Below are 22,569 nucleotides of genomic sequence, written 5' to 3'. Positions count from 1 at the left end.
CGAAAGCCGCGGGACGTTGGGTAATGATAAGAATATCATTGGCTAGAATTGAAGGAAATATTCCGACAGGCACTCAGCCGATTGGCCGATTCTGTGCATCAACATTTTTGAGAATTGCGTCGGGAGTCAGAGTAAATAGGGGAGTTGGGCAAAACGTCGACATGAAAGTCCAATTGGTGGAATAGGTATGTGATAGTTTTGATGATGGCCATGCGTACGCGCGGACGTGAAAAACCAATCACAGGAATGTGTTGAGGCCCGAGGACGCCCGACGTGCTCGTGCATCAGGCGTACTTGCAGGGCAGTGTAGGTAGCTGTGGGGCCCTGGGGGGGGTGGTTGGAGGTAGAAAGCCGAATCGATTCAAAAAGTGTTAAGAAAAACTATTCTCCCAGGGAAATTTCAGTGTAAAGCATCATCCCATGGGGTATCATGTTGTGTTGTGTTCAAAACTCCTAATTCCTAGCGCCCGGATGTAAGGTGTGACCTCGGCTTTAAGGCGCGTCGTTCGCGTCAGGCAAACAACTTTCTGGGCGACCCTCACTCCTGCTTTCCAGTAATCCAGACTTAACGAACAGATATACAATCAAGATGGCTTTCGGGGTTTCAAATTCATTCAAAAGGTGCATAAATATACACGATTATACACGAGTACATGTGTATCGGAAGCTAACACTCGACCAGAGGCACGGTAAAGACCTATTCAAGGCAACGAGCGCGCCTCGAAACCAGCTATGATGCCGAGCGCCCTCGGAAGAAGATAAGAATGGGTGTAACCGGCACCATCATAGAGCAGAATGTCAACAGTCATCTGTACGCAGAGGAGCCGGCCGGAAGCCATCTCCTCGACGAAGTAAGCGCCGCCGCCAAAGCACACACAGAGACCAGAGAAGATGCTTCTCGAGAAGAGCCAGCTTCCTCTATCACCGCACCCTCGAGTCCGCCAGCCGCAGAAAATGCCTTGTTCTCCTCAGACGCGCTGCAAGACGACTCCGAACTCTCATCCGCGCCTTCATCTCCGCCTCGTCTTCCATCGCCTATACCAGCCTCACGAAAGCCTGCATTCTCTTTTCTTAAGCGCAAACGCCCTGCTCTCGATGAGGGCTCCGCGAGCGAACCGCTGTCCGACATCACGCCTAATGCTCGCAAGCTACCGCGGCTAGCGAAAAAGCCCCTAACGCAGATGCAGATTGATCTTGGTGGTGAAGTAAGAAAGACGTGTCGAACATGCGGAATGGAGTATATTCCATCTGTGAAGGAGGACGCGGCGTTGCACAGCAAGTTCTGCGCCTTGAACGTAGGAGGCGTAGACATGGGCAAGGCGTTTGCGAAGGACGACAGCGTAAAAAGAATACGGTCAGAGAGGGCAAGAGAAGATGAAAGGGAGATGGTCGTAACGGTAGATCGGAAAAGCTCTATGGCAGCAAGAAATAGGACCAGGAAAGTGTTGGATGTCGTGAATGCTGAGCTTTCTGCCACAGATATTGATGATCAACACCTCTGGTGCGCGTTGAACCCCGAGCAAAAGATCATAGAGACACGGAAAAGCAGCAGCGAAGGCGGAGACAGAAGAGGGGACCGTTTCAAAGCGTTTCTCTATTTGGTGCACGACAAGTGCGTTGGCTTCTGTCTGGCTGAGAAGATCAGCAGCGCATTTGGTGTGGTGGATGGGTGCGCTGCCGGAGAAGAGGGCACCAAAGTCATAACGACATCCAAGAGCTCATCCATATCAGTGTCGACCTCAGCTGATATCGCCCTGCTTGGTATTTGTCGGATATGGACTTCGAAAGCATATCGTGGGAAGGGGTTGGCCGTGGATCTGCTGGAATGTGCAAGAAACAATTTCTTTTACGGGGTTGAAGCGCCGAAGGATCTCGTGGCCTTCAGCCAGCCAACGGAAAGCGGAGGGAGGTTGGCGGAAAGGTGGTTCGGAGCAGAGATAGGATGGCATATCTATCGAGGAGACGAATAGTACGCTAGTCTCGCTATTATATATCAATGGAGCTTTCGACTGCTGCTATCCGAGGGATGATTGAATGGGAGCCCCAACTTAATTCTGCAGCTTGAAATTTGTAAGCAAGCTGGTTGACAGGAGGGCCATCCACCACTTTGGAATCAACGATGTAAGAAGTGGTCTCTGCCATTGGGAAGGGCCTTGAGTGCGCGCGGAATGCGGGATGAATGCTGCATCAGCTACTAGATAAGAGGCGCCATTCTGTCAAATACGGCCCAAAGCGGTGAAGCCGATCCAACAAATTATGCTGGCATTGGGGAGAGCCAGTCAGGCATCGGTATAGAACCTAGCTGTTGGTAAGTCCGGATCGCGAGCAGCAACCGATACATATCGTCCACTTCTGGCGGTAATTGAGACTTTTCCCTTTGCTTTTTGGGCGTCAATTGTAGGAGATATTCCCACCTCCTCAGCTGAGAATAATCGAGGTTCCCCCAAAGCATTCGCGTATGAGGATGTAGGAGGGACGGAGCGAAGTAGCAAGCTGCGCCACCAACCTCGCCGACTCTCAACAGTTCTTCGAGAAGATATTCAAGAAACGTGATATGGAACTTCGATGCTTGGACGCTTACGCATAATTGATCGATTCTTTCCGAAGTTTGAAGCAGTCTTCCAAGCTCGTCAATTGGATCTTTGAAATGCTGTACGATAGACATCCGCTCCTTTTCGGCAACATCGAGGTAGTCTCCTTTTTTGGCACAATTTTCAATCCAAGCACTGACACCATTGAACGCAGCAAATGACGTCTTCTTCATGAACATGTCGACACCAGAGAGACCATCGAAGGACGGCAGACTAATGTGGAATTTTCGGATATGATGAAAACTTTGGTGATGTCCCAGGATAGAGCAAGGGACTCTTGGATTTTGTGGATGCGCCCAAGCCCGGTTCATCTTTGCCTCGGGAGACTTGGCCCAGGAAACGAACATGAAAGATTCCGGGTCCGCTCGACTTTCGTTCATGGGCAGGCGTGGATCCCGCGGATGTTTGACGTAGATGGCAAAGAAGTTCTCGGAATACAGTATCTCTGCAGCCTCTAGATGGATCTGGCGGTTCACCAAAAGGATGCTCGGACAACGGTACTGGCCTGAGTACCACCTGACCGGACAATCGTCTTTCTGGGCCTTAACATCATACTCAGAGTAGGGCAGAAGGAGCCTGCATATTGGTAGACGGATTTCGGTAGCCAGTTGAAGAAAGGGGAAAGGCATCGCTGGAAGCGGCCCGAGATTTGAAAGAGCTTAAGAAAGTAAGAAACGGACCGGGACAAGCTTCTTTTATAATCTTACACGTCCCCAAGATCTTGGGCTGTATGATATATCTGTCTGGGATAGCTGAGAGACTGAGTAATCATCCTACAATTATATCGTAGCATCAGAGAATATGGTAGGGTAAAGTACTTCACGAGAGCGAAAAGTCACCCCTGCTCAACTAGCGCACTCGCTAAAGCGGCCACGCGTGTGCGAGTGGGGGGAACTCTGGGGGTACGAGTACTTACATTTATTGCCAAGAGATATGCAGTGCAAACGGCAAAGCTTAACTTGCTTATTGTACATGTAAGCTCTGATACCAGGACTGCCTCGCAGCGGATGATGTAAAACACTTCACCTTCGGAGGATACGCGTCTTTGCTCATGATAATTGCCCTCATGACGACCGTTTGCGCAAGGAGTCGTCATGTCTGGCACCAACCCTTTCCGCCGTAAAACCACTGAACAGAACTCTCATATTCCAATTGGCCCTGTCCATAACGCCTTTGAAAACGATGATACACCGGAACCTCGGATCCCACCCATAGATACAGGTAAAACTAGGTCCACGATTTGAGGAAAAATCATGTATTTTTATCCATGTAGCCATGGAAGTGCTAATGCACATTAGACCTCCCACGCCTAACGAAGACCAAGACTGGCAAGACTGTTCGAATCATCTCACCGCATTCTGCCACATCCGACGGCGAAGATGGCATGCCACACAGATTCTTCTCCCCTCCGCCCATCCTTCCCTCCTCTCCACCATCAGATCTGCTGTCTCCCCAAAGCATCGAGGATGACTCGCCAGAAGACCCTTTCAACGCGGAATCCGACGGAACAGGCGGCAGCACAAAGGATGAGGGTACGCGGCAGAATACCTTGAGCAATTCAGGCAACCTCCGGTTAATTACTGGAGGCGTAAGCGCGATGCCAACGAACCCATTCAAGAAAACGCTCGCCAGTCTGAGTACAGAGAGCAGACCGGGTCCTCCAAGCCCAGGCAGCGAAGGCCGTTCGATGGGAGCAGAGCCCAAGACTACACGACCGCATTACGATGTGGACGATTTTAAGAAGTTGTTGTTGACCGGTGAGAAGAGTGTATCCGGAGCAAATGCGGCAGTCGCACCTCCAGTCAGCTTCCAGAGCCCGGCCCACGTTGGTGATAGCAGTAGCAACACAGATGCGTCCTCGATATCCCGCCAGTCTATCTTCGAGCCGGTTTCTGGGCCTCTTCAGGATTCACCACGGACGTCCCATGAGAGTGTACCGTCGGACGACGAGCGGCAGCGGCTGGTAGAGAGCATACCAACCGCTTCTGAAAGGATTAAGCCGTCGACTCCGAAGCGTCGGCATGGCAAGCTCGTCAAACCGACCGCTCCTCAAACGGTATCTTTCGAAGACCCCTCCCTATCGTTTTCCGATTCTGTGATGAGCGCGATCGCGCCAGTAGATCGATCCATGCCAGGGACTCCTGGTGATGTAGATAAGCCGCTACCGCCTCTACCGCCCCCTCCGAATACCCAGCCCTTAATGCAGAGCCCTATTCAATCTACGGATACTGACGTGCGAGGTTCATATTTTGAATCCGAAGACGCACCGTCTAGCAACACTGCACAGAAGCGCAGCCCACCAGCCCCTCCACATTCACGAAGACATAGCCAGCTAAGAGCAAAGCCTTTTGCGAGCAGTAGCGAGCGATCAACGCCGATAACAGAAGAAACCCTAATGGGATCAACACTATTGTCCCAATCCCCTCCAACGGCAATTTCAAAAGCGCCCCCTCCACCTCCACCTCGCCGTGCTGGTCTAGTCCGCGGAAATTCATCATCCTCGATGTCTACAGGCGCGTTTTTCACTCCAATGTCTGATCAATCCAACCGCACTGATGTCAATACGCCATTTGCCAAACCTCGACCTCCAGTACCACCCAATCGAAGTCCCTCAGTGTCATCAGTGAAACGACCCAATCAGACACAGTTCATCCCTGGATCCCCCTCAATGGCACCACCACCGCCACCTAGAAGGAGGGGTTCGAGTCAGAGCAGCTACACGCCCTCACGGCTCAGCGGACACTACACCGAACGTCTGAGAAGTGATTCTGGCGCTTCTTCGATATCCCACCTTGCTATGACACCAGTGGGCCCAAGTGGCGCCGAAAACAAGGATGTGATGGCCGACTTATCGGCCTTGCAACGGGAAGTTGATGAGCTTCGGGGGAAGTTCAAGGACTGAAACTCTACTGTCTCCTAGATTTTGAGGTGTGGGGGCGTTGAATAGATAGATACGGGAAGAGAGATATCAGCATTTTGGAGGTGTTGAAAGATGCCCTTGTACTCTGTATTATTTAAAATGAAGCGCAGGAGTAGGGCGTCGCAATATGCTCCTAGCTTGACTCGGGCAATACCTACATAAGGGTACTGGTACCTCTAAATATTTGCACCCGTTCAAAGACGCTGTGGTCGGTGCTGACGTGTCTATCATGAGGAGAATCATTGACGTCTTGGGGTTCGGTTCACTGAGATCCAGACCAGAATAATGATGATAAGTACATCAAGAGCAGGTTTCTTCTTGTCTCCTGCGAGTTAGTAAGAAACCCTTCGTTCAGCGATTATTTAGTGGACTGCCTTTTGTACACGCTCTTGCCGACAGGGTCTACAGCAATACCTTTCCGTACCTTTCCCATGGCCTGGTGTCGCATTGGTCTCAGAGGTAGGTAAGGGCTTTCTTCCAATGGCGCCGATCCGCCAACTTGGGGGGGACTTCTGGGGCGAGTACCGAAGATTACGTCGTACTTCGGCTTCAACTGGAAAGTCGATCGGAACGACCTTCGAACGTTATCGTGGTTCACAACTATTGCTAAGGTGGAGCAACATTTGGACTTTGGGGGGACTGTTTGTTTCTTATTGCTTCCATGACGGTATGAGGAAGCACCACCGAATCCCTTTCGCGTTTGCAATCTTGTGTTGGCGCCCGTGAACGCTCTTCGCTTTCGTGCCTACCTCACACAGCACCTTTCCAAACCATCCCCCAACTTCTACCTCTTCAAAGGTTAGAGCTCAAAGGGTCCTCTTTCAAGCGATAGGCTGGGATAGAGACAGCGTTGCGATTCCGCAGCATTCGTCCTGACCCTGGAATTTCCAAAGCTGGCTCGATGTAAGATAGCGAGAAAGCGCCATTACTCAAGCGCGCTGCACTTGTTGTGAATCCGCATAGCAAAGAGGCAGTGGAATTTATGGGAGATGACGGTCTCAATTTTGGGGAATCAGATTCGAACTCGTAAGGGAGATGTACGGAAAAGCAAAAGAGAATCGAGGGTAACCAGCTCAAACAAGGCGTCTTTGGCTAAGGCTGCCTGCCACGCTAAACAAGGGAAGGTTCCACCAAACCATAGCTGAGCTGTTGTGTTTACGTTTTCCTAAAGTAAGATATGTATACCACAAAAATATGGTATAACCCCTCAGTAGCCTTTCATCCTCAGAGGTTTCCTTGGCTGACTTAGGGCGCACTGTTGCCAAATGTTGATAGACCAAGAAAAGTTGGGCCGCTGCGTCTGGCGCCTACTCTAGCACCAGTAGTGTAAGATTGCCGCGCCCTAGCTCCTGGCTTGATTGTGCACCTAAAGTACATTAACATCTGCTGGGCTCACAAAATATCAAAGGACGTGAAATTCTTTTCTCTGCGATGGTTGGCTTTCTCGACAATCTGCCTCTAGATCTTGTGGTATTATGTTAGAAGCGTGCCATTTTTGACGGGTAATCAATCACTCTTATGACAGGGTGCCAGCTCGTCTACAAAACCCTTAACGTTCTTTCCTGACAAGAACCAAAACCTCTTCTCCAGCTGATAGAATCGGCTTGAGGATATCATCTGCCCAGATCGCGTTGTCATGAGCATCCTTCTTGTCGCTCAGATAGGAATAATCAGCCACAGAATGTTCCGGAGGTTCCAAGCATAGTGGGCGTCTGAACAACAGTTTTTGGTTGTGATGTCTTCCAAAGCGATTTTTGACAACACCTCATCATCTAAGCATTTTTCCATGACTTTGCCATCGTAGGATCTGATAGATTTAATCTTGCCAGGGGTGAACTTCTTAGCCAGTCGGAGGTCGGCGCAACTCTCCCGCAGATCCCGAGCGTCGAGTGCCAAGATATGACCTCGGAAGAACGGCTCCCGATCATGAACAGCCCAATGGAATTCAGAGACACTGATCCAACTAATTTGACGTCTGGTTTTCCCTGTCGCTACATCGCGCATCCTGATTCTTTCGTAGACAACTTTCTGGCCATCATCACATCCGGCGCGGGCAGTCACCGTTGCTCTCAAGAAGGAGCACCCGCTCCGCCCTCTCACGCCCGTTGCACGATTCCTAATCTTCAGAAACACAAATCACCAGAAAGGCATATAGAGATATTCATTACAGAAGGACCAGATGGAAGGAATACGAGCTCTAACTTCGGTATTGATATAGCCTGTAGGACCTTTGATAAGGCTTTGACTCCCAAGGGATTGGGCATGCTGGGAGAGATCAATTCCGCTTCGGCCGGAGAAACACGATGCCATCAGTCCTCTCCAGGTACATGAGCGAGCCTGTCCACTTGGATTCAAGCGACACCTCGGTATATGATCCGCCGCATCGGGCTTCCACGGAGACCTCTTCTCACCCAACGATTGCCAAGGGGTTAATGAATGGGCTCCCAGTAGAGAGCTCAGGAGGATTTAAACGCGTTGAAGGTGTCTTCCTCGGTGAATCGAATGGCGTAAACTCGAGCCTGCACTCCTTACAAAATGGAAGGTCCAGTGATAATACGGATAGTCCAGGAAAGACACACTCGAGGAACGGAAGCAAGAGCTCAACAGTCAATGGATACGGGGCTATGGGAGAGGGGCAGACACAGGACCTTCCAATAAATAATCCGCCATCGAGACTGGGTACCGTGGATCACACGCACTCGCTGGAACATGCTAACGGAAATGCTGCCTACGTTCCGAGGCCAAAGTCTCCAGAGAGTGGTCAACTAGGTAAAGCGCATTACCACAAAGGCCGTGCAAGAGGTCATTCATTGTCGGCCACACAAAGCACCAATGTCCACTCGACGCACTCAACCGACCTTGAGTCGTCTGCCAGTACTTCACAGGCGAATTGGACGCCTCAAGATCTATCTCAAAACCCTAGAAACAGATTCTCGTCTACCCTGATTCCCTCAAATGCCAATCAACCTCTTGCTGGATCTCCAACGACCTCTTTGCATCCTTCAGCACCTCGCCTACATCATCGTCACACCACTTTGGAGGTTCCAAGGGTATCGACCAGCCGAACATCGAGGGACTTCTCGCTACCTAACACTGCAAGCGATGGCGGTAGTGAGAGTGGACGCTTCTCCCCAACATCTCGGACCCCTCGAGCATCGAATACCTTGGTACGAGCGCCGACGCGATCAGTACATTCTGATATGTATCTAGATGAAGTACCTCTCGACGGCGACGTAGCACGATGGACTGAGACGATCCGGCAAAAACGAGCCAGCCGAAGGCAAAGGAAGGAAGAAGAGGAAGATGATAGAGTGGTCGTAGGAACAAAGGTCGACATGAACCATGTCAACTGGGTCACCGCTTACAACATGTTGACGGGTATCCGGTTTACTGTCTCGAGGACAAATGCGAAGATAGATCGAGAGCTTGCAAACGCAGATTTCGATGCCAAACACAAATTCTCTTTTGATATGTAAGACATGCCCTGAGCATTGGAGAAGCTTGAACTCACAAATCTTAGCACCGGTAACGAGTTGACTCCGTCAGCCAAATACGACTTCAAGTTCAAGGATTACGCGCCTTGGGTGTTTCGCCATCTTCGAGCGAAATTCCAGCTCGATCCAGCAGACTACTTGATGTCACTCACAAGCAAGTACATCCTGTCGGAGCTGGGCTCTCCCGGTAAAAGTGGAAGCTTCTTCTATTTCTCTCGGGACTACAAGTACATCATCAAAACCATACACCATGCTGAGCACAAGCTCCTGAGGAAAATACTGCGAGAATATTACGCCCATGTCGAGCGTTATCCCAACACGTTGATTTCTCAATTTTACGGCCTTCACCGAGTCAAGATACCCTATGGTAGAAAAACTCACTTTGTTGTAATGAACAATTTGTTTCCTCCACACCGAGACATACATCAGACTTTTGATCTCAAAGGATCGACGATTGGGCGAAATTACAAAGAAGAAGATCTGGAGCGCAATCCTAGGGCCACCTTGAAGGACCTGAATTGGCTGCGAAGAAATAATCATTTCGAATTTGGGCCCGAGAAGAAAAGCCTTTTCATCGAGCAGATGAAGCGCGATGTTGCTCTTCTGCAGAGATTGAAGATCATGGACTATTCCCTTTTGGTTGGTATACATGACTTGGAGAGAGGCAACGAGGAAAACCTTCGTGATAAGACGCTCCAAGTGTTTCAGCCTGGCGGCGATGGTACGGCAGAGCCACAGGTCAACATGCTTACCAGGACTCCGTCTAAGCTTGAGAACGCAAGACAAGCGAGGCAACTACGGCAGATTATCAAAAAGGAGAAGCCCGTACCTATGGACAAAAGCACAAGCAAGATGCCGGACGAGATGCTGGAGGAAAGGAAGAACTTCATCTTTTACAGCGATGACGGCGGATTTAGAGCTACCCATGAGAATAGTCAACCGGGGGAAGAGATATACTATCTTGGGATCATCGATTGCTTGACACATGTAAGTGTCCTACAAACACTATCTGTATGTGCAATATCGGCTCACACTGTCTCAGTATGGCTTCGTCAAGCGCGCCGAGCATTTCTGGAAAGGCATGTCCAGCGACAGCTCTCTGATCTCTCCAATCCCACCTGAAGGCTACGGTGACCGTTTTGTCAAGTTTATAAGCGGCATCACCATGACCAAGGAAGAACAAGAGCGACAAGCCCAAAGCGGTGACCTTCTCGATGGCTCAATCGATACCCATCGTCAATCAAGCTTCCCTATCTCGCGTCAGTCGACAGACAAAGTCATCGAAAAGGCCGAAAAGCAAGCGCACAAAACCGAGAGGGAAGGCGCCACAGAAGACCCAAAACGGGATCGGACGCTGAGCGCCGTACGCAGTCCATCGGCTGAAAGGGGAGGCGGCGCTGGAGGCACTACGTTACCAGTCGTTGAGGAGGATGGTGAGGCAGCGAGCAGGGAAGACAGCGTTCACAATGAGAAAGCTGGCGATAGTGTCCTGGACGGTGTGCCTTCGACCGGCGAACGATCGTCTCCGACGCCTTCGAAAGATGGAGTACGGCTGCCGAGTGATAAGCGGCTTCCGTCTCTTCCTGACTTTAACCGCCTTAGCATGGGAATGTCGACAACAGCTCCGGCGACTATGGGGCGTTGATTGAATGGTGTTCTTGAATCTTTAATTCTGTTATGATACCCATCCATGTATGCATCTATGTAAGCGTTGCGTACGGGCTCGTCTTCTGCGTCAGTGATACTTGGTTTCCCAGGAAAGCAGACCGAATGGTTGTTGCCTCTAGCGTAAGATAGATTCGTCTCCACTGTTGGTATTCATTATCTAAGGATCCCGCATAGCATGACGTGATGGTGAACTTCTCTAGTGCAAGCGACAAAACATTTACGAAGCAGTTGCTGCTGGTCTACACATCTTTAGCAGTCATGGTCTTCGTCCTTTCCGGGCCAGAGGACCTGCTTCTTTGCCACAGCGCGCGCATGTGCTACAAAAACAAGCAACCACATGGCGACCTGCAGCACCGTTGCCACGCTCGAGACCCACAAGATGGCTTGGCTATCGATGGCGGTCCCGATGTCAATCATCGCAATAATGAACCCAGTGTTTGGGAAAACGAACGACCACCAAGTCTGCGAACACCATATCTCAGCTTCTATACGGGGAATTTGAATGCCTTTCACTTACGAGATGGAAACTCATCTGTTTCATCCCATTGAGAGTAGCGAGTAACGATATGCAGAAAAAGAACAGCGAAAGGGACCAGAGAACAATGGCCAGGAATACAGCCACAATCTTTAATACTTGAGCTGTCGGTACCGCAGCGGTCCCCAGAACAAACGTATGCGGAAATACCTCGATCGCAGCATTCGCCATGCCTATGAAGGCCAGGCCCGTAAATGACGGCGGGCCGACTGAGATGAACATTCCGGGTCGGGTATCAGGGGACGGCAAGCCATTCGACATCAGCCTGCCGACGTAATTGCTGTACATGAATACAGAGATCAATAGCCCAAGGCCTTGGAAGGCAGTTCCAGCTATGAGGATGGGGATTGCATGATGTGGGGGCTGAGATCCTGATATTACGGAAGCGACAGTCCCAGATAGCATGACTGGAAAGACAGGCAGAATCCACGCAGGCGTCACTTGAAGTTTCCAGAGTCAGTACTATTTCTTTGAGATGGAAAAGGAGTCACAAAACGAAGTCGATGAGTACGATTTTCTTGAAGCATGTCTCAGAACTCCAATTGGGATACAAATTAGAAAGGGATCGCTCGGAAACGTAGACGTACTGGACTGTAGTGTTAAAGGTTTGCCTGTGAAGAGGAGATGATACTGGAGGACTGCGGTGGTGAAGGTAATCGCCACATACATCCAGAAAAGGATCCTAAGGGTCACAACAAGCCAGGGGCCAGTGGAGGGATAGCCATACTTTTGGATGCATGATATGATGGTTGATATGGTGAGGAAGAAGGTCTGGGTGAAGTGAGCATCTTGTTAGCGAGGTAACGGAAAGCCATTGGAGACACATACTGGAATGAAGAGAGATTCTGTTGGATGATACACAGACTGGGTGAAGGTGCCAGGGAACATAATGAAGCGAGCGAGGATAAAAGCTGAGAGAAGGACAAAGAGGAGCAAATCCAATATGAAAATTATAGTGCCAATCGTCGTCAAGCCACGAAACGTGTGGGGGGTAACTGCAAACAAGAGTGCAATACCACCAGTGCTCATGGTGAGCGTAAACCATCTAAGAAGGGTCAGATGAGTAATACATAGAGGATGGTTATCCCGTCAACGTACGCCCAGGTGAAGTGATGTAGACGCTCTCTTAAAGATACGGCACCAGTGGTGCTGGGAGGGTTCAGTTTTTCTTGTGCCATATTGACTGTTTCTTTCACGAGCTATTCGAAATATTTGTAGCTCGTGAGTATCCTCCCTCCCCAAATGATCAAATAGGCTACGATATTGGAGATATATCTCGCCTGCCAGTGAAGTGTTATCGACTCAAAACGTAGAGTCCCTTGAGTGTAACCTCTGTCACAAAAATAGCATTCAAGACCTTGCCCTAAAAACTCTGTTTTGCATTCTGCCATGATTCTCAAACACTTCGGCAGACGCGCTTTCCAAACAGCTGTCTATCCAGCAAAGTACCCATTTAGCAATCGCCTTGCAGTGGCGAATAAGAGCCAAGGCCAGAATCGAAAATCGCTCTCGACCGTTTTTTATAGGCCTAAGTTTTGCGTCACTTTTCGCCCGCGCGCACCCGGGCTGCCCGTGGCGTAGAAATAGACGCTAACTCACACGGCTTGGCTGACTTTACAACCACGAGATCCTAGCACCGTACAACTCACCGTCACATACAATAACATCCCTCATTCTCTGCCACATCCACTTCCCATTCACTTCCACCCCAAAACACACACACCTCGAGGAACATGGCTCTCAAGAGAATCAACAAGGAGCTGACAGATCTCGGTCGGTATGTTAACCCCCAAGGCCCCTCCACGGCCACCCTTGTGCTCAGCCTCAAGCCGAAGCAGTCAGCATGCCTCAAGAAGAAATCCATACTTACGAGAAAATGACAGTGACCCTCCCTCTTCGTGCTCAGCAGGACCTATCGGCGATGATCTGGTATGTGATTTCCTCATCATCAAAAAGCTGAGCAGTTGGATTGCTGCACATGTTGCAGACTCCACATAATTCAGAGGTCATCGGCTAATATTCTCTGCTTCTGTGTAGTTTCACTGGCAAGCGACTATCATGGGACCCGTACGTGCCTTATCGCTGTGCCTTGTAGACACAACTTTGGGCCTCCGGTCGAGGTTGTCAGATTGGTGGTGGGGTCGGAGCTGACATACAAATGCAGGGTGATAGCCCATATTCGGGAGGTGTCTTCTTCCTCGCCATACACTTCCCTACCGACTATCCATTCAAGCCTCCGAAGGTCAACTTTACTACGCGCATCTACCACCCGAACATCAACTCCAACGGTAGCATATGCCTCGACATTCTGCGAGACCAGTGGAGTCCAGCTTTGACCATCTCAAAAGGTACTACATACTGTTCCCGTTTTTATGCGGAGGAAGTCCCAGTACGTGCGAGCTTAGCGCTAATGATGTGTGTCGTAGTGCTTCTCTCCATCTGCTCCATGCTCACAGACCCCAACCCTGATGATCCTTTGGTGCCTGAGATCGCCCATGTTTACAAGACAGACCGTCCGAGGTACGAATCGACAGCGAGGGAATGGACTAGAAAGTATGCCATCTAGACAGCGGCAGGGAAGTGGAATGTGATGGTCTACGACACTGGGCCCTCGGCTAGCTTATGTCCTCTTTGTGTGGATCAGTCGTCAGGGGGCTAGTCCAAAGCATATCTCACGAAAGCATCATCAATGACAAGCAGTAAAGGGCTCCGTGTTTACTTTGTCCACAGCTTCAGCGGTAGCTCGCAGCAATGAGCTCGGATCTCTGGGTTTTCTTAGTGATACATGCATGCGGGTCGAGAAACATGGTGGAGCGTTAGGGGTGTATCTAAGGTAGCAATTATAATCATTGCATGATTCCATTCCATTTGATATGTGCTGTGAAAATAATCGTAGACAGCCAAAAGCTGACTCGCTGCAGTCTTGGCTGGCAAGCTTGATAACAATAGACGACGCCAAAACTTGGAATACACGCAGTGAAGCAGGTGCTATCTCGAGGGCTTGGTGCACTTCTGTGGGTGCCGGAGCTCCCCCATTTGTCTAAAAGTCGCGCTTTCCGATATTTCATGTACACCCAATTCTTCTTTACTGCAAATCCTGACCTGTCTTGATTCATCAAATCCGCACACCACCACTTGATACTACTTCTGACCACTATTCTGAGAGATTACGTTACTTTCGTCTTACTCTTGAGGCCTACCGTCAGCGAATGTTCTCTTGTTTGCAATTTTAGACGCCTTCCTCGCACCATACCGTAGCATGTCCGACTCAAGCAGTGACCTCTTCGAGAAGGAAGAGACGTCCACTCTGCCTCCATTGTCCAGGATGTTGATGTCCAACGACGTAGCCGTTGAACAGACAGCCCCTTCAGAGGAGAGAGCAGGAATCGGTCACTGGATGGTCGTCACAGGTAGCCGATACCTCCTCGTAGCCACATTCGCACTCCTCCACGGCATGATCTTCTCCTACAGCTTCTGGACTTCCCACACAAAGGAGCATCTTACCCTCGCCAGGTCCACCTTCGGAATTACCTCGTCCATGGCAAAAGCCGCTGCTTTGGTCCTCTACTTTGATCTCGCCGTTCTTATCTTTCCGGTGTGCCAGACACTGAACTGGATTCTCTACCGGACCCCTTTGGGTGCTAGCATCCACCCTGACATCAGCATCTTTTTTCACAAAATGGTCGGCTGGTACTTGGTCTTCTTTGCCTCGGTGCATACAATTGGCCATTGGATCAACTTTGCCCTGCTAGCTGTGAAAAATGGCATGGGCTTCAAGGGCTTTCTCGCCGTTAACTTCGGCACCATACCGGGCTGGTCTGGATACGTCATGCTCATAACGCTTGGTCTCATTGCCGTCACCTCACTCAAAAGATTTCGGCTTGCAAACTTCGAATGGTTCTATTACACCCATCACCTATTCGTTATTTTCTTCGTTGTTTCGATTCTGCACGGTGCCTACTGTATCGAAAAGGTGAACGAGGGGCCAAGCAGTGCCAGTACATGCAGCGCCCGATACGGTCACATTTGGCAGTGGTGGATGTTCGGGGGATTCGGCTACCTGCTGGCGGAAAGAATCAGGAAAGAAGTCGTCGGGAGGTACCAGACCCACATATCGAAGGTCATTCGGCACCCTTGCGACGTGGTTGAGATCCAGATCAAGAGGGAAAAGACACGGATGAAGATTGGGCAGGTGTGTAAACCATGTCCTTTGCCAATTCTTGTACTGATATTTAGCCTAGTACATCTATCTCTGCTGCCCCGAAGTCTCCCTTTGGCAACACCGTCGTCTTATGCTTACCAGCGCTCCTGAGGAGGATTACTTATCTGTCCACATGCATTGCACTAGCGACTTCACTCGCTCAATAGCTGCCTCAGTAGGATGCGAATTCAAGCACCAAGAGAAAACAAAGGATATGCTCACGTCCAAGGTGATTGGCATTGATCAAAAGGCTGCCATACTGGACGTGGATCCTACAATTCGCAGGCCTCTGCCGCGGGTGTTCATCGATGGACCTTTTGGTGGTGCATGGGAAGACATCTTTCAGTACGAGATTGCAGTCCTTATAGGAGCTGGGACAGGGATTATGCCATTCGCTTCAATCCTCAAGAGCATCTGGTACAGAATGAATTACCCTCACGAGAAAACATTTCTCCGAAAGATATACTTCTTCTGGGTTTGTCGTGACATTGGCTCCTTCGAATGGTTCATGTCATTGCTCAGGGCAATCGAGGCGCAAGATATGGACAGCCAAATCCAAATCCACACCGCAAGTCACCTCTCCCACTGCTAAGGGCATAGATGACTGACTCGACTAGTATATCACTGGTAAGGCTCAGTCTCAGGCGGCCTCGAACGTCGTCAGCGATGATACCTATGCAAAGCAGAGCGCCGTCACAGGGCTGCGGACACCGACAATGTTTGGTCGGCCCAATTGGGACAATGTCTTCGAGTCCATCCGCAACCTACACGGTTCTCCGGGGAAGGTGGGCGTTTTCTTCTCTGGACCTCCGCTAATGGAACGTCAAATAAGTGTCAGCCGCAACAAGTACTTTAAAGATGACTTTGAGTTCGTGTGGAGCAAGGGGAACTTCTGAGCCCCTTCGCTGTTGACCGCGGCGGAAAAGGAAGCCACATGGGTGTCAGGGGATGAAGTATTGCTGTGCACGTATTGAGAGCTTACACGGCATAATTGTTGAATCAATGTACTATAACTGGCTTAAAGCTTCAACGAATGCATCGACATTATCTACCTCAGCTACTCGTAAAATTAATCTTCTATAGACATGTGAAGGAGTTCCGAGGAGACTCTCGGATCTCATTCCGCGCCAAGAAAATGGGGCTGAAAGAAGGAGCTCTTGCATGGAACTTCTGAAGTTCTGAACATTCTGTCCTTCAACAAGATCCGCAAAACAACACGCTCGTTCATCCTGCCACGCCATCATCATCTCTCTGTGCCGATCTCCTACCTTAAGCCCATGCTGAAGTCCGCGGATATGGGGTGACACAGCATCCAGGGATCTTGGTAGATGAAAGACAAAACAACATGATTCAATTCACGCCTCTTTTGGGAGCTCAGTCCACTTCGCCAGCATCTCAGTCTTTGTTAGAACTGGATGGGGGAGTAAAGGTTCTCATAGATGTTGGATGGGATGGAGATTTCGACGTCGCAAAGCTGAAGGACCTAGAGAGGTAGGTCACTTGCAAGGGGATTAGATTTCTCGAAGCCAGCGCTCTGCTCTATGAGTGACACAGTATCAATGCTTGTATTCTATGTACACGAACAAATACAATCAAACTCTTCGAGCTCGGTGCCTGCCCTTCAAAATCAATGCCGTGTACATGCTGTTGACTGACAGCCTCTGGTATAGACATGTGTCTTCACTATCCCTCATCCTCCTCACCCACGCGACTCCAGCTCATATAGCAGCCTTCGCTCATTGCTGCAAGCATCTACCGTCGTTTACACAGATACCCGTCTACGCCACGGCACCCGTCATCTCTCTTGGCCGCACGCTTCTACAAGACATCTACTCTTCTACGCCTCTCGCCTCGACCATAATACCCCAAAGCTCTCTCAGAGACAGCTCTTTCAGCTACCCGTCATCGAGCAAGGAAAGCTTCCCCCAAATACTTCTACAACCACCTACGTCCGAAGAGATCGCCTCATACTTCGCCCTCATCCATCCGCTCAAATACTCTCAACCTCACCAACCTCTACCGTCGCCCTTCTCGCCGCCACTGAATGACTTGACCATAACCGCTTACAATGCAGGACACACGCTGGGCGGCACGATATGGAGCATACGGCATGGTATGGAATCGATTGTCTACGCGGTGGACTGGAATCAAGCTCGGGAGAACGTGCTCGCTGGTGCCGCGTGGCTGGGAGGGTCTGGTGGCGGAGGTGCGGAGGTGATTGCAGAGCTTCACAGGCCCACGGCTATGATCTGCAGTGCGAGAGGAGCAGAGAGGAATGCTACTGCAGGTGGCCGCAAAAAGCGAGATGAGATCCTTCTCGACATGATACGGAGTGCTGCTGCCAAAGGAGGGACCGTTCTAATTCCGACAGATACCAGCGCAAGAGTGTTGGAGTTGGCCTACATTCTGGAACAAGCATGGCGGAAAGAATATTCGGACACTACGAGCGACAGCCCCTTGAAGAAGACAAAGCTGTACCTAGCAAGCAGGAATGTCGGCGCGACAATGAGATATGCCCGAAGTATGCTTGAGTGGATGGACGAGGGTGTTGCCCGGGAACTTGAAAACGAGCACGGCAATAATACCAATCGACAGCACAAGCGAAATACAAGCAAGCAAACGCCGAATCAGGACCCTGCAGGCCACCCATCAGGCAAATCAAGTACTCCTTTCGATTTCAAGTATTTGAAGCTTCTCGAGCACCGTAAGCGCATCGAGAAGATGATGTCGACTAAGGCCCCTAGAGTCATTCTTGCCAGCGATAGCTCGCTCGAATGGGGCTTCTCGAAAGAGATCTTACAGCGTATCGCATCAGATCCGACAAGTCTAATCATTCTTACTGAAGACTATGGCAACGAGAGCAGCGAGCATGAGCTCGAGGATGGTCTGAGAAGTACGCTATTCAAATGGTATCATGAGCGGAGAGACGGTGTGGCCATGGAGACAGGACAAGATGGCCAGAACATTGAACAAGTCTACGCAGGCGGCCGAAATCTTTACTTCAAGGATGCTCAAGGCGTGCCTTTAGAAGGAAAGGAATTACTGATCTACCAGCAGTATCTTGCATCGCAGAGGCAATCGCAAAATTTTTCACGATTGAGCAACGGGACGGATCTGGAGGCCTCAGCTGATGCAGTTGATGAGACATCATCCACAAGCTCTTCCTCCTCGGAAGAATCGGATCCAGAGCGTCAAGGGAAAGCCCTTAATACCTCCGCCAAGACTGCGCGCTTCAATCGCAACAAAACAGAGCTGGGAAAGGAGGTACTGGGCGTGAACGTACTGCTGCGTCAGCCAGGCGTGTACGACTACGACGTACGCGGCAAGAAAGGAAGAGAGCAGATGTTCCCTTTCGTCAACAAGCGGCGGCGCGGTGATGACTTCGGCGATCTGATCAGGCCTGAAGACTACCTCCGGGCTGAGGAACGGGATGAAACTGACGGCCAAGATATACGAGACCATGGACCTCGAAAGCAGGAAGGTTTCGGCCAGAAGCGAAAATGGCAGGACTCGGGGTTGCAAGGTGACAGCGGACGACAGGCCGATGGACCGAACAAAAGACGGCAACCAGCAATGCCTTCTGGCAATGAAGCGCTGGCTAACGGCACCGGTGCCTCCATCATCAACGGTCGCGGTGGAAACGAGGAAGAAGACTCGCTTGGCGAGTCGGAGGGTGAACCAGAAGAGCTTGCAGCCGGACCTTCCAAGATCACATTCAAAAGTCAATCCGTCGAAGCAAATCTGAGAATCGCATACGTTGACTTTGCAGGACTCCACGACCAGCGAAGTTTATCAAACCTTATCCCTCTCATACAGCCCAAAAAGCTCATACTCGTTTCTGGAAATGCTTCCGAGACAAGATTCCTTGCGGATGACAGCCGACAGAAGGTCAAGAATGAAGCGGTAGACGATAGCGGCAAGAACGTCGACTTTGTCTTTACACCATCTAATGGCCAGACCATCGATGCGAGTGTAGATACTAATGCCTGGACTGTCAAGCTTAGCGAAGCTCTTGTTCGACGCCTCCACTGGCAGAACGTGAGAGGCCGAAGCGTTGTCACCCTGATGGGTCATTTGGCCGCCACTACACTTGATGAAGCAGTAGCGGATCCTAGCAGCAGGAAGAAGCTAAAGCTGCTCGTCGACGAGAAGGAGGAGTCGAAGCTCGATGACGTTGCAGCAGCGTCGGAGAAGGCAGCCGACCTTGCACCTACGCTAAATGTCCTTCCTGCGAGTCTGGTGGCTGCTACGCGCTCTGTCGCCCAGCCCCTACATGTGGGCGACCTGCGACTGGCAGACCTCCGAAAGATCTTGCAATCCACAGGACACACGGCCGAGTTCCGAGGCGAAGGAACGCTCCTGATTGATGGACTTGTTGCAGTGCGTAAGTCCGGCCCTGGGAAAGTAGAGGTCGAGGGTGGCGGTCTGAGTCTACCAGAGCTACGGACCCGGACTTTGGAGGGGTCTTTCTATGCAGTCAAGAGGAAGATTTACGACGGGTTAGCTGTTATTGCTGGAGGCTAACTTAGTTGACTGCCGCCTCACCACTTTACTTTATTCTTGCTGCCTTGCAACAGGCGGCTACGGCAGTCCCAAGAATTGCGTGGCGCTTCCCACAGCGAATAGAGTAAAGTAGGTTGATGTGCGTCATTACTCACTTGAGGTAAAACTGAGAACGGCGAAGAATAATGAAGCCGCCAACTGGTCACTGATCTCAAGCGTTTCATCTACCGTTAACATTGGGCTACCTTACTTCATGTCTTCCGAGCTTTTCCACTATCTGGAGCGAACCATTTTTCAAATTTGACGCCATTTCTAAAAATGTGTTAACACTTGATGACCGTCTGTTTCATGACGGGAGCTCACAAAATCCTTCCACCCAATGATATATCAAAGCATGGGTGAGAGGATCTGCTTGTTCCTGTCCAGTCGTTTGGAGCGCTGCATTCGCTGTAACTCGCCGCCGTGCTCTGGTATATATATGTATGTCCCCCACACCTCTGCTCTTCTCCTCCTCCAAAGCATCCTTCAAGATCAGCCCACACAATCTACAATCCATCAGCCAAGAGTACATCATCACCGTTCCGACCCCGCTTCTTGTACAACAGTACCAACTCCCATCCCCTTCTCTCCTAGACATCTTTCTCCACACCCTCCTCATTACCATCAACATGCCCGAAGAAACCAGATACTTCACCTTGAGCGGCAACGTCCCCAACGGCGGTGTCCCTCCAGGCAGAACGTTGGCTTCGCTAGCGAACCCTCCATCCGGACCCGACCCCGCCCACCACCCCTTCCGCAACGGCCACGGTCCCCCACCTCCCTACTCCGGACCGCCAGACAACGCCCACTCCCCCCAACGAGCCCGCCCCCCACGAACGCTGAGCCCCCATCCAGGCACCGGCGGCGGCGGGCCCGCCCCGTACCATCCAACCCTGCACCCGGGTCCTCCCCCCCCGGCCCCGCGCGCCCCCGCCCCGCCCGCCCCACCGTACGAGCCACCGGGCCAGTACCTGGACGGCCACCCGCTCCACGGCGGCGACGGCTGGTCCTACCTCGCCCCCGGCGAGCACACGACCATCCACTTCGTCGGCGACGGCACCCGCCCCTGCGACCACCCCCGCCCGCGCCCCTTCGCCTTCACGAGGCACAAGGTCCCCTCCCGCACCAGCGTCCGGGACCTCATCCGCGCCCTCGGCGCGCCGCCGGGGGACGGGGTCGGCGTCACCGAGATGCTGGAGCTGGGCGACGGGAGGTTCGCGGCCGGGTTGACGGTCACGCAGGGGGGGGCGGATGCGGGGAGGTCGTTGGGGGAGGTCGGGTGGACGCAGGGGAGGAGTGAGGGGAAGCCGATTTGGATCGTGGTTATGGTGTAGTTGGGGTAGGGATGGGGGGGTGGGATCTTTGCGGGTGGGTGGTACGGTGCGGGGGAGTCTTTTTTGGCGTTTTGATTCGGTTGGGGGATGGTGGTGTTGGGGTTATTGGGGGTTCGGTTGGTTTGTTTTCTTTTCTCCACATTCATGTACGTGTGGGTTTTATCTGGTCGGTCTTTATGAGTTGCTGGTTTCGGATATGGAGAATGAGCTAAGCTATCCTTCCTGCGTGCCCTCTTCTCCGAGAATGCCCAAATTTGTTATCGGAGCAGTTGTCCCATGATCCCATACCAAAACAACCCCCTCGTAGACCCGCAGCATCTGGGAATATTCTCTGATCCCGGCTCTGGGCACACCGACTCACGTCCGCGTTGACCGTTGCGGGAGCCGGGATCCTTACCCGGGAAGCTTCTCCGCCGGGTCCACGGACGGCTCCGTTTCGTGGGTTTTACACTCACCGCAGCGTGTTAACGTCGTCGGCGTAGGATCCGTCAAGTCTCCCCCAAGGTCCGCGTCGTGACGGGATGACCGAGAGAAGTCTTGCGCACGTCCGTGCAGCGGCGATGGATGAGAATCGCAACCCACGACACGGGAAGCTCGAAAGGGATTCTCGAGAGCCGTGTCCACGCTGCCGTATTGCTGAATCGTTGCAAAGCTTCTCCGGAATCGGAGCGATCCCTTCGATCTCTTCCGAGGTCTCGTTCCGAGCGACAGGCGAATGGAGAGTCTCCGGCTTGAGTAAGTCTCTATCCGTCAAAGCCTCCGAGGCGAATCAAAAGGGTTCCTGGACGCGAAAGCGCCATCGCAAAGCCTTCGGCTGCTCCGCTATCATGCCGTTGTATTGATTCAGTTTGGACTCGTGCATCGGCGAGACGTTTGCAAGTATCTGGCTTCAGAGGATGTCGAAAAGACGTGCAGGTGCTCGGCAGCAAGGCGGGTCGTTATCATTCAGCGAGAGCTCGTGCTCGAGGGCTGCCTCTGCGGCTGGCACGTTTCTGGTCTGACTGCATGTTTGGGTTAGCCACGGCTGTTGGTGGTGGAAGCGACGGGTTGGTTGGCGTGATGGATGTGGGTTTCTGCGGGATTTGATATGCGTTTAAAGGAAAGTGTCTGATATCTTTGCATGTACAGGATATCGGGATCAATATCTCAGGGAAGTTCCTTGCCAAGCGAGAAAGTCAAAGTAACAGTACTGATACTCGTACTATGAGGGAATAGAAAATTGCTCATCTTATTAAGTTGCATACTTGATAGGCATCTCCCAACTCTTTCTCGGCGCGTATATGT

At 51.3% G+C, this 22,569-nt stretch overlaps 8 protein-coding genes across 8 annotated transcripts; 7 read left to right on the top strand and 1 right to left on the bottom strand.

Moving 5' to 3' along the window:
* Positions 1–589: 589 nt before the first annotated feature.
* On the top strand, positions 590–1,970 carry HO133_006037 (uncharacterized protein; the record flags this gene model as incomplete). The annotated part of the gene is made up of 2 exons (XM_037296940.1): positions 590–621; positions 683–1,970. 2 exons carry the CDS (start codon positions 590–592, stop codon positions 1,968–1,970), a joined length of 1,320 nt encoding a protein of 439 aa, XP_037148121.1.
* A 284-nt stretch (positions 1,971–2,254) lies between these two features.
* Positions 2,255–3,220, bottom strand: HO133_006036 (uncharacterized protein; the record flags this gene model as incomplete). Its single annotated transcript, XM_037296939.1, has 1 exon — positions 2,255–3,220. One exon carries the CDS (start codon positions 3,218–3,220, stop codon positions 2,255–2,257), a length of 966 nt encoding a protein of 321 aa, XP_037148120.1.
* A 465-nt stretch (positions 3,221–3,685) lies between these two features.
* HO133_006035 (uncharacterized protein) lies at positions 3,686–5,493 on the top strand (the record flags this gene model as incomplete). The annotated part of the gene is made up of 2 exons (XM_037296938.1): positions 3,686–3,812; positions 3,890–5,493. 2 exons carry the CDS (start codon positions 3,686–3,688, stop codon positions 5,491–5,493), a joined length of 1,731 nt encoding a protein of 576 aa, XP_037148119.1.
* Positions 5,494–7,814: 2,321 nt separating this feature from the next.
* Positions 7,815–10,650, top strand: HO133_006034 (uncharacterized protein; the record flags this gene model as incomplete). The annotated part of the gene is made up of 3 exons (XM_037296937.1): positions 7,815–8,983; positions 9,032–9,992; positions 10,048–10,650. 3 exons carry the CDS (start codon positions 7,815–7,817, stop codon positions 10,648–10,650), a joined length of 2,733 nt encoding a protein of 910 aa, XP_037148118.1.
* A 2,291-nt stretch (positions 10,651–12,941) lies between these two features.
* HO133_006033 (uncharacterized protein) lies at positions 12,942–13,774 on the top strand (the record flags this gene model as incomplete). Its single annotated transcript, XM_037296936.1, has 4 exons — positions 12,942–12,985; positions 13,092–13,137; positions 13,246–13,275; positions 13,373–13,774. 4 exons carry the CDS (start codon positions 12,942–12,944, stop codon positions 13,772–13,774), a joined length of 522 nt encoding a protein of 173 aa, XP_037148117.1.
* A 693-nt stretch (positions 13,775–14,467) lies between these two features.
* Positions 14,468–16,305, top strand: HO133_006032 (uncharacterized protein; the record flags this gene model as incomplete). Its single annotated transcript, XM_037296935.1, has 3 exons — positions 14,468–15,400; positions 15,450–15,884; positions 16,027–16,305. The coding sequence occupies 3 exons, from the start codon at positions 14,468–14,470 to the stop codon at positions 16,303–16,305; spliced, it is 1,647 nt and encodes a 548-aa protein (XP_037148116.1).
* A 449-nt stretch (positions 16,306–16,754) lies between these two features.
* HO133_006031 (uncharacterized protein) lies at positions 16,755–19,933 on the top strand (the record flags this gene model as incomplete). The annotated part of the gene is made up of 2 exons (XM_037296934.1): positions 16,755–16,900; positions 17,080–19,933. The coding sequence occupies 2 exons, from the start codon at positions 16,755–16,757 to the stop codon at positions 19,931–19,933; spliced, it is 3,000 nt and encodes a 999-aa protein (XP_037148115.1).
* Positions 19,934–20,580: 647 nt separating this feature from the next.
* HO133_006030 (uncharacterized protein) lies at positions 20,581–21,285 on the top strand (the record flags this gene model as incomplete). Its single annotated transcript, XM_037296933.1, has 1 exon — positions 20,581–21,285. The coding sequence occupies one exon, from the start codon at positions 20,581–20,583 to the stop codon at positions 21,283–21,285; it is 705 nt and encodes a 234-aa protein (XP_037148114.1).
* Between the last annotated feature and the right edge of the window lie 1,284 nt (positions 21,286–22,569).

This window comes from Letharia lupina (genome assembly GCF_014066315.1).
Source record: "Letharia lupina isolate WasteWater1 chromosome Unknown contig_22, whole genome shotgun sequence".
Taxonomy (NCBI): domain Eukaryota; kingdom Fungi; phylum Ascomycota; class Lecanoromycetes; order Lecanorales; family Parmeliaceae; genus Letharia; species Letharia lupina.
The sequence above is the reverse complement of the archived record's forward strand: the minus strand, read 5'-3'. Positions and strand labels throughout refer to the sequence as shown.